Source organism: Maylandia zebra, linkage group LG10 (assembly GCF_041146795.1).
Source record: "Maylandia zebra isolate NMK-2024a linkage group LG10, Mzebra_GT3a, whole genome shotgun sequence".
NCBI lineage: Eukaryota > Metazoa > Chordata > Actinopteri > Cichliformes > Cichlidae > Maylandia > Maylandia zebra.
Window position 1 is genome coordinate 11,011,164 of NC_135176.1, and position 16,137 is coordinate 11,027,300.

Here is a 16,137-nt window from a genome sequence, read left to right on the forward strand (position 1 = left end):
CTGATAGGTGTAAATAACATGATGGAAATACTGCAATTTGTAATGTGCAAAAAAGGCATGTATGTAAACAGTAAAGTGATTTTTTTTTTTTTTTAATAAACTGCCTTGTACAGTTTTAGGGAAATGCATTACATTACATATTGGCATGCCTATATAACTTTGTGTTTGAATGATTATCTCTCAGCTTTACCAGTCTTCCCTTTTACCAGTCTCAGTATTATTATTTTTCACCTTTTCAAATTTGTATAAGGAGACAAAGCCTTCATATGGTTCACCGTTCATCTGCCAGCCACCTGACGCAGGCGTCTAACTGCTAAGGCAGCAGGCTGGGTATTAACTAATGGGATTTGGCAGCTAAGGTGTCAGAACAGAGGACACACTCGATGGCTTTCACTGCATTACTGACAACGATTAATCAGCCTTTGTAATCTGATTCCTTTCACTGAGTGAGAGAAGAGAGGCGAGGAGAAAGTGCTATCTCACAGCCACTGTCATGGAAGGTGACAAGTGAAGTATTTTAATGTCTCTGCGTGCTGTATTTACATCACAAAGAAAATAAGAAAACAACTCCACTCCATGAGACATTTAGTAACCTCAAACTTTAATAAGTCATCTTTTATATATTATTGTCATAATCCTGTTGCGCAGCAGAGCATTGTGCCTCATGTCTCTCTACAGTCAGCTTTACATCTTCCACAAAATATATAATTTTTGTACACTTGCTCTTCGATTAATGTTTATCCTCTGATTGATGGGTGACTGCTTTATTGCGTTTGAGACAAACAAGTCTTGTGAGTGTGTAATTATAATCCAAGCCACTTTCAAAAGCAATATTGGTAATTGCATATATTTGTAGGACTGTAAACAAACAATCAAGGATTTGTTAATCTTGTGCAGTGAATAACAGGCAAAATAAAAGTGATAGACAATAAAAAAAAGTTCTCATTATTTTAAGCATCTTATTCATTTTAAGGAGTACAAGTGTCTGAAAACTGGATTAATCATAGCTGCTATGGGTACATTTACTGGCAATAAAGACACCAAGATAGAATTTGACTGGGAATTAGAGTAGATGGGTGGATGGTCATCTGACAATAAAAAAACAAAAACACTATCCCTAAATTTGTGAAATTCACAGAAATTTGTTATTTGTGTTCTTTTTTAAAAATTGAAATCATTCCTTAGATGCCGTCTTGTACAAGTTATTTACACGTGATGTTTGATGTAAAATGTGGTTTAGGTGGGAGTTGTTGTGGCTGCAGCACTCCCTTCTTCGACCTGGTTTTTGAGCAGGAGGAACTTCAGCACAGGGTCGAGATACTCCATGATGGTTTCTTTCACTCCCTTCTCTAGCAAGTACCCTTCTGTCTCGATTTCAGTGTTTTCCTTTCCTGCCACTGCCTCCATGGCGGTCTGCAGGAGGCGCAAACTCACCAGCACAGAGCCCTGCAAAAGTGAGAGCGATTGGGGAGCAAGTTAGACAAGGGTAAGCTCTTTAAAACCCAGTGTTGTATGTCTCACATTTTATAAATTACAAGCTCGCTGTGGCACCACAATCTCTGCCTGAAATCATGGTCGGGCTTACCTGTAAGAGGAAGATTGACAGAACTCCAGCCCCAATTGTGTTCATCAGGCCCATGTAGTAGTTGACCAGAGCCTCTCTGCACCCCCGGAGGTAGATGTTGAGCTCTTCGGTTTGGTAATCATAGTTATAGTGAGCTGAATTGTTGGTAAGCTGATACTGCATGCACGGCCGTGGAGAACTGGGGTTACAGCAACTGAATGGGACTCCGTCTACCAAGTAACGGCCATCCACGTTGCTCTTGATGCGGCTATAGAAACAAATGAGGGATTACTAACACTGTTACCACATGATTGTTTTCTTTAGTCACACTTTTTCAATCCAAACTCTTTCATTTTTTAAGAATATGCACAAATGTGAAACCCACTACCCTCCAGCCCCTTACTCTTTCACTTCCTTAGAGCTGAAATCAAGGTAGCGGTTGCTGATCCACTGGACCTCGAACCAATCCCTGAAGTCATTGTTCCCACAACACTGAAACTCCATCTGCAGACGATCGATGTTCTGCTTCTGGAAGCAGCGGCCTGGTGTGTCTGTATCCTTGTAGAAGCGGATGCCATTCCTCAGGCCAGCCTTTAGAGAAGACTCCAGACTGCCCTTCATTGCGTAGCTCATGATGACAGCTAGCAGCATGAGCACGGTGAAGAAGCAAGAGACGGCAAAGTAGGGCTTCAAGAAGTTCTTCCAGCGAGGGAATCGCCCAGCGTCCAGGGCATCCTGACAGATCTTTGATGCAAAGTAGTTGATGCCCAAGGAGGCGAGACCAACAATCATGAGGGTGTTCGGCACAATATGAATGTCTTGGTTATCCATTACCTGAAAGTGAGTCACACAGCAATGTGTGGAATATTAAACCATTCAAATTCATTTCAATAATTATGCAGAACAAATAAACAAAATTAGTGAAGTATGAAATTCTATGAAAATCGCACTCACCAGCCACTTTGTGAGGTACACCTGTTCAACTACTTGTTAACAAAAATACCTAAGTAGCCAGTCACATGGCAACAACTCAGTTCATTTAGGCATGTAGACATGGTCAAGATGACTTGCTCAAGTTCAAATCGAGCATCAGAAGAAAGGTGACTTAAGTGACTTGGCTGTTGGTGCCTGGTCTGAGTATTTCAGAAACTGCTGATATACTGGGGGGGGGGTGTTCTACACAACCATGACTGAAGATTGCTTGTAGCCAGTGAGCTTCAGCTCACACTGAAAATGTCTCTGTGATACTAAAGGTTTAAGTAGAAAGGCCTGACTACCTCAATCCGATAGGTAAGGAATGGTGACTGAAAAAAGAACACTCGTTACAAACAGGGTATGCAGAAGAGCATCTCTGAGTGCACAACACATTTAAGCAATGGGCTACAGCAGCAAAAGACCACATCAGGTACCACTCCTGTCAGCTAAGAACAGGAAATTGCGGCTACAATTTGCATGGCCTCTGCAAAATTGAACACCAGAAGACTAGAAAAATGTTGGTCGGGTGAGTCTCGTTTTCTGCCTTGTATCAATGATTTACTTTGTTGTTTTGGGGTTGTAATGATGTGGGGATATTTTCTTGGCACACTTTGGGCCCCTCAGTACCAACTGAGCATGGTTTAAACCCCAAAGCTTACATGCTCCTGACCATGTCCATCCCTTTATATTCACAGTGTACCCATCTTCTGACGGCTGTGGCCTTGTACAGGACAACACTCCATGTCACAAAGCTTAGATAATCCCAAACTGGTTTCTTGAACATGATAATGTTCACTGTCCACAAACAGTCTCCACAGCCACCAAATCTTAATCTGGCACCTTTGGGAGTGATGCAACACCAAAATTCAAGTCATGGATGTGCAGCCAAAAAAATCTGCAATAACTGTGTGATGCTATCATGTCAATATGGACCAAGCTCTCTAAGGAATGTTTCCAGCACCATGTTGAAACTTTGCTATGAATAATTAAGTCAGTTCTTAAAAGCAAAAAGCAGTTGTGTCAGGTGAATGTCTAATAAAATGTCCAGAGAGCTTATGTTCACAGCCATAAACATAATTGCATGTATATGTAAACTTTTTAACCAATTTTTCTCCTCTAATAAGTCAGACTGTTCTTCTCCAATGCCTACTATTTTGAATATATAGACACTAATGCGGAGAGTACAGTCCTGAAATGAAAGTTAACATTTTTGACATCACAACATGCGTTGATGAGGCTTAGAAGGCTTAAAAGGATTCCACCTTTATTTATGAAGAGACGTCAATTTGTAAATGTGCGTAAATATATATAGAAATAAAACATATTGTCAGCATTACTGTCAGATGCTAAATGTCATAATGAAGAACTAGACCAGAATGTATGAGCCACAAGCAGCTGGGGCTTAAAAGTATCGTTCAAGGATACCTGTCGTACATTTAGTAACTCAGAACTCAGTTTGTTATCCACTTCTACCACACAGAACAGACACAAACACCACAACTGCATGAAATTGCAGCCACTTCCCTTTTAAATATGGTAGTGAGGTTCTACTGAATGCTGCACTATTTGTCTTTGGTTTGTCTTTGGTTTACGTATTTGGTAAACCAATGTGATTCCAATGGAACATGTTTGTAGAGCACATTTCCTGAAGCTATATGTCAAGCAAACTAACATCCTCAGAGATTCATTTTGGTAAAATGGAAATTTAAAAAAATAATTTCATTTTGAAAACACAACAAAGTCTTGTGTTCAGTCAAACGTTCTCTGATGATGGGATTAAACCTTTACTGTAATCTACATAATAAGATAATATTTTCTTTGCATTTTTCAATCATTCCAAGCGTGTGTAACAATAAAACTGATCATACAAAGCTATGGTGACAGCTTTAAGTAGCAGTAGGGATTAGGGTAATTAAGACTGACGAAGCCTAATTTATGAAATGATGAGTCAGGATCCAAAGTGGGTCACAGGTGTGTTGATTGCCGATTAGCACGGAGATTTCATTTATCCTCTAAGACTTTTTCCTTTTGCATTTTCCCTGAAAATCTAGTGTCTACAGTTAAAACCCAACACAGAAGGCATTTGTTGAGTGTACTCAGGAATATTCACACCTGGTATTATAGCGTATAATCAGATTCTTTAGGCAATTAAATATAGCGTCCCTGATATTTGATGCACAACTTGATGTGAGATTAGAAATATTAGCACTTATTAGTGGTTTATTATTTGACATTATTTGTAATAGTTATCATTGCAGACAACAATAATTTTAATGACTTTCTTCCCATTACACACAGTTACAGTAACTATGCATACTCTTAATACTACATTTCATGCAAATAGTAGTTACCCAGTAGTAATTTTCAGGCATCCTACAATGGGTAAATTCAAAAAGTATAAGAAAGTATTCACTCTAGGAGGTCAAATTTTAAGTACCTCTGCCCTCCTGCGGAGCTCCGTCTTGAGGATGCACCCCAGGGTGAAGGTCGTGGCCCCAGCAACCGTGGCACACCATGACAGGATCCACAGTCCCTGGGCTAGCTTCACCCTTTTCTGAAAGGGGAACTTCATCTTCATCACCACCATGGTTGCAGCGGGGGAATCTTACCAGGTCTCACCGGGGGGTAGGGGAAGGAGAGCGACGAGGCCGCGGGGGACGATGCTGTGCTCTGGCTGTGAGAGAGGAGAAGAGATGAGAGGGAGGACTCCAAAGGCTTAAAGATGAAGATGGCAGAACTGAAACACACCTGTATAAACAGTGTGAGGACAGTTCAGACACAAAACAGTAGTTTTGTGAGAAACAAACAACCAAACTAAGAAGTAGAGAGGTTAGCAGAAAGTCCCTGGAAACTTCTGAGTTTTAGAGCTTTACATCACAAGTGGTGCATCTTCAATTAAACTGATGTTGGTGGGTCAAATTTTACCTTATTTTTTCCTAAAAGATTCTGAAAAAAAGTCCAGTTATCTCCAGCAACCACTGTGTACCGTCCAATGTGCCACACAGTGGATTTGGCACACTGGATTTGGTAAACCTGGATGCAGGGGGGCGTCTTACCACTAATACCTACCTATCCTATTAAACTGGTTTGTGGATCCAGGCCATTGTCTGCTCAGCATCTGTCACTCATACAGAGGGACATGGATGACAAGCCAAATTGAAATTGACAGGGAGGTATTATTAATACACAAGTCATTATCTGTGTAATGCAGACACTTGGGACACATCTACTGGAAAAAATTACAAAGTACAAGAAAATTACATGAGATTTAAAAAAATATTTAGACAAATAGGTCTAAATATTTATTTCCATTTTCAATTTGCCATTATGTAGAAGTCTACAGGTTGAGAAACAGTCAAAGTCCTCTATTGGACCCAGAGTCACTGGCTCTCAACTCTGTGTAGTAATATATGAGGGGAAGAGTAGCCAACTCTCATTACTGCCTGACTGATACTCTGAATCCAAGTAGCATGGTCCCAAGGTGGCAAACATTCTCACCTCCTCATCCATACTGGTACCAATTTTCCATTAATATTTCTGGTCAATATGGTCTCTTTCATTTGCTCTGACTTTGCAGAACTCCTCTTATATGTAAGCAAACAAATCTACAATGAATATTTGTCTCCACCTTCTTAATCAGAACATGTATACAGTGAGATGATGATTTATTACAGTTCACAAAAGGCATCTGAAAGTGTATCACTACTGTTGTACTAATTTTGGTATCAATCCAGGATCAAGTAAATACAGGGTAAGTATTGACATTTTTGCTTTCCACAATTATTAGTCAGTGCAACAAAACACACCTTTCAGCTTTTCTTGTATTTTGAAACTGTAATTTTTGGAGACCTGGAATGTAAAGTGCTTTTCTTTAAAATGTGATATAGGCCATAAATAAAATAGATGTGACAGCAATGCTATAAGTTTCAGACGTTTTTCATGTTTAAGGTGTATCTATAGATTTTTTTCGTTTCCAAAAAATAATTTATTTAACTCAATTCAGTGGATTACATCACTTAGATAATAGAAACAAAGTATCCACGCTGTCATGCTAGTATTGAATTTTTACTGTGGGTGGCTGTAGCTCAGGTGGTAGAGCAGGTCATCTACTGATCGGAAGGTTGGTGGTTCGATTCCCGGCTTCCCCTAGTCTGCATGCCAAATATCCTTGGGCAAGATACTAACCTGAAATTGCTCTCCGATGCATTCATTGGAGTGTGAATGTCAGTTGTGAATGGGTGAATGCACAAGTTGTGTAAAGCGCTTTGAGTGCTCAGAAGAGTGGAAAAGCGCTATATAAGAACCAGTCCATTTACTTCTTTTTTTTTTTTTTTTGCTTTGCTCTGCTCTACCAATAACTACCGTACTGGTCCATGAAAAGCGCTATATAAATCCAATCCATTATTATTATTACTACAGCTATAGCCTGTACATGCTTATAGTTATAGTATATTCATAATATACCTTCATACCGTGTACATTGTAACATACCTATAATAGATCTATATTCTGTAATATATCTATATTATTGCTAAAGCACTTTCTGGATGGATGCAAACTGCATTCCGTTGCCTTGTACTTGTGACATGTACAATGACACTAAAGTTGAATTCTATTCTATTCTATTCTATTCACAGCTGAAACTGTGTCTCACTGTTTTGTTTTGGGTTTGTTTTTTTCATTTCAGTTAGATGTGACATGGACAGAGACACAACTGTAAAATCTGTTCATTTGCAAGCTTTTATTTTGGCAGGATATTGTAATATGAGGAAAACAGCAAACATAACATAATTTTCACATTTTAAAAGCTATAGCAATACCGTATTTATAAGTATATATATATATATTATCAGTAGCATGTAAGGCAAGCCTATCATAATTAAATTGTACTATAAACTGAAAGGAAATCAGGTTCAATATAATCTTTTTAACTGTTTTAAATTGTGCTTGATGTTGTTTATAGCATTCAAGAGTATCTAACAGTAGCTAGCTATGTAAATAAGTATAACTTATATGATGACTTTTTAAAATTCTGCAATGATGAAAAAAGAAAAGGAACTGCAGTAATCAGCCACAACATTAAAACCACCTGCCTAACATTGTGTATGTCCTCCTTTAGCCACAAAACCACATTTGGCCTGTCAGAGTATGAACTGTGGCTATTTTGTTGTTTCAGCAGTGGAACCTTTGGCTCATGTGGGCTCTGTGGTGGAGCCTTGGAGGCCCACCTGTCAGTGGTTTTGGCTGACCATTCTATTTGTATCTATGCAACAAAAATACACATTTACATTTTACAATGAATTAATCAGTTTATCTAAGCTGTACAGGATTTTCCAAGTAGTGGAAAATATATAGTATATAGTATAGTATAATATAGTATTCATCAACCAACAATCACTTTCAGCAAATGCCAGCTATAATAATTTAAAGCTAGAAACTCATCGCTTTTATTGAATACACCAATTGGACAGTAGGAAAGTTTATCAAAGTAAATCCATAAAATCTACTTTTCAAATTCAGAAATTAAATTACATCAAACATCAAATTAATGTGGCTGAATCCATAAACCACTAAAACGAGCTTATTCATTAAACTTGCTACTACAGCTACATTAAATTAGGATTTTAGTGCAGTCATGTTACTGTCACAGCTTTGTTCGCTCTCCTTTCAGCACCTCATCTGGAATCCCTCCTATCCAGCCATGTACTTCAGCCCTGTCCTGCTCTCTTCCCTCTGTAGTGTAAGAATCACATATGAAGTGGTTTAGCATCCGCTCGGCTGACTGCAGGCTGGCCAAGCTGCTTTCTGCCTTTGACATACTGCTATCTATTGGCCTCCCAATAACCCTGTGGTTGCTTGTGTTCCAATGATGAATGATCTCATTATCTAAATCCTCAGTAGCTTCATTCCCTCGATGGCGGAGGTCCATCATGGCCTCTGTGCCTCTCAGCTCTTTTTGCATGTGATGGCATGCCAGAGGAATTTCCTCCAGGCTTGCTGACCGGATAAGAATGGCAGATCCATGATTTGGACTAGAGGACCTGTAACTTCCCTCACCTGTAATGTCATCAGAAAGATTCTTCATGCCAGAAGGGCGAGAACTAGTTTGTGGTGCAGGTAAATTGTCACTGTGGGAGGTGAACTGAAGATGAGGTATTTGCAGTGGGCGTGGAGAGTGTGGTCTGGGAATTTCCTCACTTCCTGACTCGCTGTCTCTGTCCAGGTCTGCTTCCCGGTGTCTCCAGGTCTGACCCCTGTTTGATCCTGTCAGTATAAGCCGTGGGGTCTCTTCTCCCACTTCAGACCAGTCAGATTCCTCCTCCTCTGGGACTGACCCTAGAGGTTGCTCCTGCCCAGCAGCTTTAACCTTTCCATAATTATCGTTGTCCATAAACTGAACTGGAGGGGGAGCGATTGGGAGAACCACCTGATTAATGGTATCATCTGACTGAAAATGATGGTTGTTTTTGTGTATTGCAGAAGTCACCTGAAATGAGAAGAGAAACTGATCAGTTCAATGGAATTTGGAAATAATAAATATGAAATATGATTGAAAGAAAAACAAAGGTTTTGTATGAACAAAATTATACTAATGCCGAGTACTACGCTGTCCTCTAAACTATTTAAGACATAGGAAAAACATATTTATATACTTCATACTGTATGAAAAGACTAATATAACCTGCATGTCATGTGGACTCTGAAACCTCAAATTTGACATTTTGGTCAATATCATCTTCACAGACATCAGAAATCACAAGGGATGAATGGATCCGACTGAGAAACCAACGACACTCCACATACATATGCATTTTGTCAATCACAAGCTAGAAACACCATAAATCATGTGGTTTGTCATCTATTTAACAAACTTACAACTAGAATATCAAATTATTATTGGGGTATTGAATTCAGTGGGAATTTAGGTATTTTTCCATAAACGGTAAATGGACTGATTCTTATATCTAGCGCTTTTCTACTCTGTCCGAGCACTCAAAGCTCTTTATACAGCTAATCCATTCACCCAATCACACCCATTCACCCAAGCACTTCTAAGCTTAAGCGCTAAGTATCTAACACTCGGATGGATATATCGGAGAGCAACATGGGGTTAGTATCTTGCCCAAGGATATTTGGCATGCAGAATGGAGCAGCCTGGAATCGAACCACCAACCTTCTGGTTAGTGGCTGAGACGCTCTGCCACCTGAGCAATAAGCCATTCCTGATATCAAGAGTGCTGCGGGCCTGCTTAAAAACCAAGAATTCCAGGGCTACCGAATCATAAATCTCACTCTAATCAAAATACAAGAAAGAGTGATGCATTTGAAAACTGTATTCAAAAAACATAAACTACACAGGCTGTTGGTTATAAATTGCTAATCCTACTCAGACACAAGTGTTTAGGCCAGTGTGTGACCCACTTGCCTCTGGGACACAAACTTCAATACCAGAGTGGTACATTTAGGTGAGAGTAATTATTAATATCACAAACTAACCCCCACCCCCTTGTTACCAGTTTAAAGTTATTTTTTATATAATGAAATACATTTATATAAATATCTAACTGTATGTGACTAGAAAGTAATTTCAAAATGAATTAATTTTATTACTGCAGCTCACTTGCAGCACCTAGAGATATTTTCCACACTGATCTAAACAATCAGATTTTTTTTTCTGCAACCTTAGCAGCCGCTACTTTGATATTTGCAAGGAATGCCAGAATTAAATGTTACTAATATTTTCCAGACCTAGAAATGAAAGAATGCCAAAGAGCTTACACTGAACACTTCGCCAGAGTTGCCAAATTTCACATTACCAAGCTGCTGTGTCAGCTCTGAAATACGACAGTTCAATCTTTGTCGTTCTTCTTCCATATTTTGAGTCTGAAACAGAAGGAAAATGGGGGAACAAGATGTAATAGCTCACATATATGTTTATAGTAATGGATGTCTTACATCAGATGTACAGCCATGCTTGCTTTCTCACCACTGAGTGAAGCTTTTGCTCCAGAACATTATTAGTCTGCTGTGTGGACGAGCAGTTATCATGTAGTCTGAAATAAGGCAGAGACAGACTTACTCAGCAAACATTATAACAGTTATCACTATTTGCAGTTAGTCTCTGGAAAAGGCATTCTTCACCTCTTAAACCTCTCTGTGAGGTTGCTGAGCTCTGTGCGTGTCCTCTGAAGTTCCGCCTCCAACAGCTTTTGGCTACTCATGAATTCCTCTCCCAAACACTCCATCCTCACAGCTGTCTTCAGCAAACTGTGGTGCAGACCTTCATTTTGTTCCTGTATTATCCTAAAATACAGACAGACAAAAGCAAGAGTTGTCAAGCTTTGATCCATTTATTTTTAAATCGTTGTTTTTCTTTTTAAATGAACAGTTCCATATTTTCTATGTTACACATCCAAATACCCAAACACCCAAATGAATAACATTGCACTTACATGATTCTACCCAGCTCCTCTTTCTTCTCCTGCGTTGAAGTAATAAATACATGAATTATTATTTTTTTAAAAAGCATTCAACGGGTACTCTGTTAGGCCTAAAGTGAAAAATGAAATGAAATGAAAGATGAACACATAATATTAGTCTAGGATGTCAAATTGATTGCTATTAGTTTGTATTTAGTAGCTAATCTATTGTTCTGTAACTAATCTATTGTTCTTTAACACGTGAACGTCATTTGCAGATCTATTGTCTGCCATGACGTGTAAGCTGTTGCCCAAATCAATATGAACGGAAATTAGATGAACATCATTACATAACCAGATAATAAAAAACATAAAACACAGGCAGCCATGTGATCCTGGTAGTTACTTGTGTGTATGCACATCATAATAGAAAACATTTTCAGTGAGTATAATAATGCCATACTTGTTGTAATGATGGGCCAATGAAACTTGTTCGTTCCTCTTCGTGGCTGCTGGGGTTGCTTGTTGTTGTCATGGAAGACTCTGGTTTAATGGAAAGAGGCTCCGTCTTCCTGTGTGCCAGTGGACTGCCAGCAGAATGCCCCTTCAAATGAGTGTGGTGGTCATCGTGGTCAAAATCATTGTTTCTTGAGTGGTGCTGGTTGGGATGCGATTCATGGTGGTGATGACCTGATCTGTAGTGGTCTCCATGTTGTGCGCAATGGCCTGGATTGTGCTGGTCTCCATGATGCTGATGTTGATGAGATTCCCTATGTTGATCTTCATGGTGATGATGGCCTGAACTATCAACATCATCATGATGATGATCTAGACTGTGGTGGTCATGTTGATGGTGAATGTTCAAAATATGATGGTCACGGTGACGATAGTGATGCTCTGGACTGTGATGGTCTCCATGATGACGATGATGGTCTGAAAAGTGGTGGTCTCTATGATGATGGTGATGATGATCTTGACTGTGGCGGTCTCCATGATGATGATGGGGATGCCCCAGATTGCGGTGGTCTCCATGATGCTGATGCACTGGGCTGTGGTGGTCCCCATGATGAAGTTGGTGTTCTGGGCTATTGTGGTCCCCATGGTGATGGTGATGGTTTGGTCTGTGGTGGCCCCCATGGTGATGGTGATGGTCTTGGCTATGGTGATCTCCGTGATGATGGTGATGGTCTGGCTTGTGATGGTCCCCATGATGATGGTGATGGTCTGGACTATGGTGGTCTTTGTGATGATGGTGATGGTCTGGACTATGGTTGTCTCCATGGTGATGGTGGTGACCTTGGCTATGGTCTTCTTGGTGATGATGGTGATGGTCTGGACTATGGTGGTCTCTGTGATGATGTGGATGGTCTGGACTATGGTGGTCTCTGTGATGATGGTGATGGTCTGGACTATGGTTGTCTTTGTGATAATGGTGATGGTCTGGACTATGGTTGTCTCCATGGTGATGGTGATGGTCTGGACTATGGTCTTCTTGGTGATGATGGTGATGGTCTGGACTATGGTGGTCTCTGTGATGATGTGGGTGGTCTGGACTATGGTGGTCTCTGTGATGATGGTGATGGTCTGGACTATGGTGGTCTTTGTGATGATGGTGATGGTCTGGACTATGGTGGTCTCTGTGATGATGTGGGTGGTCTGGACTATGGTGGTCTCTGTGATGATGGTGATGGTCTGGACTATGGTGGTCTTTGTGATGATGGTGATGGTCTGGACTATCATGGTCTCCTTGGTGATGGCCTTGGCTATTGTGGTCTACATGATGATGGTGATGGTGATGAACATGACCGTATTGCTTGCCATGGTGGTGATGGTGTGCATTACTATGATGATGGGATGGGCTATAGGGTTCTCTATGTCGATGTTGCCCACGGTAATGGTGATGTGATGCAGAGTGGTGATCTTTGTTGTGGTAGGTATGGCTATGTGAATCTCCATGGGGATAAACAGGACTGTGGTCCTTTCTGTGATGATGGTGAGGACTTGGGCTATTTCCATGGTAATGATGATGGTGATGGTGACTAGAAGTCTCATGGTCTCCTTTGTGGTGGTTATGGTAGTGCTTAAAAGAATGGGAGTGACGCTCAGGAGATTGAGACCATGAGTGACGTCTTCTAAAACAGCTGAATTCTGTGCAGCTTTTTGGCCTATGATGCATGTGATGGGGTGACTCTTCAAAATAGCGACTTTCACCGTGGAAAGATTTAGACTGAGACAACTGCGAAGAGTGTGAATATTTGCTGGAGCTAATTGAGTCCGCACTGGTGGGCCGGCTTCTTTGCTGTCTAGGTTTGTCAGTCCTGCTGTCCGCCTTCCTGGATCTAAGAGAGGCCTGCCCTGGACTGCAGGGTCGTTGCGCATCTGTCACGCCAAGAGTGGTTAGCCTCATTGGGCTGAGCACCTGCCGAGTAATCTCATTAAGAAAAGCAGAGAACTTCATTTTTTCTTTCATTAAATTCTTCCTGGCTTCATTTTTCCTCTTCTCCGATTCATTTTCATCCTCATTTCCATGTCCTTTGTCTTTGGGTGTGGTGAGAGCCTCCATTGATTTGGCCTTGCGGAAACTTCCATCATTTTCAAAGCTTCTTGCAATTTTCTTAGGGCTTTTTGAGGTTCCCTTTTTGGGGCCACAACGAGAGGACTTGCTTTTCTCTTGTTTCTGTTTGCTGGGCAGCTCATTTAGATTAGCTGGTTTATTTATCAAAGGAGCCATATCATCTCCTTCATCAAAGTACTTGTGTTTTCCAGAGATATCGGTCCAGGATTGTGAATGCTGTGGCTTCCTGAAAGGATTGCTATCTGAAGTGTCACTTCTGCTGCTGTTCTCAGAAGACAGACTAGAAGAAGAGGAAGATGTTGTAGAAGAGGAAGAGAAAGAGGAAGGGGAGGAGGAAGAAGAAGAGGAGGACAAAGAGGAAGATGAGGATGTCGATGAAGATGAAGAGGATGAAGAGGATGAAGAAGAATGGCTTGAGGAACTTGAGGAAGTTTGTGAAAGAGAAACATGACGATGGTTTTGCTTGTGGTGGTAATGGTGAGATTCGGACTGATGTTGACGGTTGGTATGATGATCACTCAAAATGCTCTCCTCTGCTGTAGAATGAGTGCTATTTCAAAAAGAAAACATGGGTGTTAAAGGGCACAGTGTCTACAGTAAATTAATTCTGATACTTGGTTAGCCTAACTACCAACCAACCCCAGAGATTCATTCCCCCAAGACAATTTTAAGAAGAAACAAAAATTCTATTCTGATAGCATATGACGTGATTGGTGAAAAGGTTACTTCTCATCACTGATAATGGAAAAGACCTCACATGATTAATGTGAGGTCTAATTAATGTGTGATTAATTTTGTAAAAATAAAAACAAAATCTATATGAAATGCTTAAATAATTACTGTTAACATACAGTTAGAAAAAGGATGGACTTACTCATGACTATCGTTGCCATCTGACCTTTGCTTATTATTGTGACGCTGATGGCCTTGATTTTGATGGTGGTGCTTCACATGTGGACCTTTGGAGCCGGCTGGTCTTCTGTGCTTGTGCTCTTTTTCTTGATGATCACACATTTCTGCCTTGTGACTTATGATCTCCCTGGTGTTCTGATGAGGATGTACAGGTCTGAATTTTTTTCCATCAGCTGGCAATGCAATCAGGAGTCCTCAGAAACTTGCACAAACTCTGTTCCTGGGAAAATATTTGCTTTATTTACAACTTTACAATATAAATCCCTCTGCTTTGATCACATTATTACCTCTGCTAATATAAATGTGAAAGGTTTTTCAATGAATTGTGATAAAACATTGTAGGGGTGTAGAGTAGGATATGTCAGCAGTCCATTAAAATTTGGCTTACATCCACCAATTCTTCAAGGTCAATGTAATGATTTATTAGTCAAGAATTGACTAAAAACCTTATAACTTAGAAACAAAATTGTGGTGTTTATTGTACCATAGAAAGATTTAAAATATTATGTCACATTTAACCTCTAACCTTTGCTTCAATGTGATAATAATGATCTATTTAAACTATATTTCTTATTGTCATTGTTTGTACTGATAAGATATTGGTATGTAGTGAATGATATATGAGGATTCTAAATATCACATTACTTTGGACCTCTGACTTCTTCAAGGCCAAATAAGGTAAAACTTTGATAAAACTTTCTCTTAGACTATGCTTAAAATTCTGTTGCCTTTGTTTGCGTTGGCAGAATAAAGGAAATGAAACTGGTATATGATGGGGATTCTTACATTACAGTTTGTATCCAAATGTCATGTCACATTTGACCTCCGACCTCACGTTTACATTTCACATCTGCCTGTCTTTGAAGTTGACCCCAAGAGAGTGAGCTGCCTTAGTGGAGGTTTGTGCTTTCAGTCTTGCTTATTTTTCTATCATATTCAAAGTGTGCATAATAACAGGAACACAGCAATACTTCATATTTGCATCTATAAAATCTGAGAATGCCTGTTATAATATACATTCAGTGATTACAAATTCATAGATCTATTCTAGATTACTGCAATCTAGATCCAGAATGAAAACAAATAACATAAACTTACTTAAACTTAATTTAAACTTAAAATTACAGCATTGACATCAGTGTCATTTCTCACATGTAATAAAAACCAACAGGTTTCGAGAGGATGAAAAACTGTTTCAGCTGCTTTTTTGTGACTAACTAAGCTGCCATAGAGACAAGAGCTGTACTCACAGTCTTCCACGGGCCCTGACGTTCACAGAAGCTTCCCTTGTGTGATGAGCCTTCTAATTGAACTGGGAGGCACATGTGAAGCACACACACTCCCATTTCAATTTATACTCCTGCACCGTCCAATGACAGAAAGGAAAGCTGCCACGAGCAGCTACTTTGAACTCTATTAAACTCTATTGAATACTCTGTATGACACCTTTTGAATTTAAAAATAACCAGCTGAATGAGGAATGTATTGGTCTGTGCATGTACAGTATAACTCCAAAATCAATACAAGCCACATGTACACATTTCTGCAGTGTACATAAAAAAAAAAAGCCTGAAACATAAATTTTCACTGCAGTTTTCATTCACTTTCATTTTTTTTTTTTAATATTTCTGGATTTTTGTACAAGTTTTGTTCTGCTGAAGCTGCAAGACATCGAAGCAGCGCTGCATTAT

At 39.8% G+C, this 16,137-nt stretch overlaps 1 protein-coding gene across 2 annotated transcripts; it reads right to left on the minus strand.

Annotated features, from left to right (window-relative positions):
* Positions 1-580: 580 nt before the first annotated feature.
* On the minus strand, positions 581-5,575 carry rom1a (retinal outer segment membrane protein 1a). Of its 2 annotated transcripts, none has more exons than XM_004576344.4 (5): positions 5,465-5,575; positions 4,977-5,213; positions 1,968-2,398; positions 1,586-1,832; positions 581-1,446 (listed from the first exon to the last, which is right to left on the minus strand). In XM_004576344.4, the coding sequence occupies exons 2-5, from the start codon at positions 5,124-5,126 to the stop codon at positions 1,237-1,239; spliced, it is 1,038 nt and encodes a 345-aa protein (XP_004576401.1). In that variant the 5' UTR covers positions 5,127-5,213; positions 5,465-5,575; the 3' UTR covers positions 581-1,236. The 2 variants fall into 2 exon arrangements, with proteins under 2 accessions (XP_004576401.1, XP_024659602.1); XM_024803834.2 differs by lacking the exon at positions 5,465-5,575 and adding an exon at positions 5,288-5,393.
* Positions 5,576-16,137: the final 10,562 nt, after the last annotated feature.

What these genes read in the sequence shown, in the direction of transcription:
- rom1a (XM_004576344.4), bottom strand. Translation starts at nt 5,126, where the DNA reads ATGGTGGTGATGAAGATGAAGTTCCCCTTTCAGAAAAGGGTGAAGCTA. An exon ending in AGCTCTAAGGAAGTGAAAGA is followed by an intron (nt 1,833 to 1,967) that starts GTAAGGGGCTGG and finishes TTGTTTCTATAG; the next exon opens with CCGCATCAAGAGCAACGTGG. An exon ending in TGTCAATCTTCCTCTTACAG is followed by an intron (nt 1,447 to 1,585) that starts GTAAGCCCGACC and finishes TCACTTTTGCAG; the next exon opens with GGCTCTGTGCTGGTGAGTTT.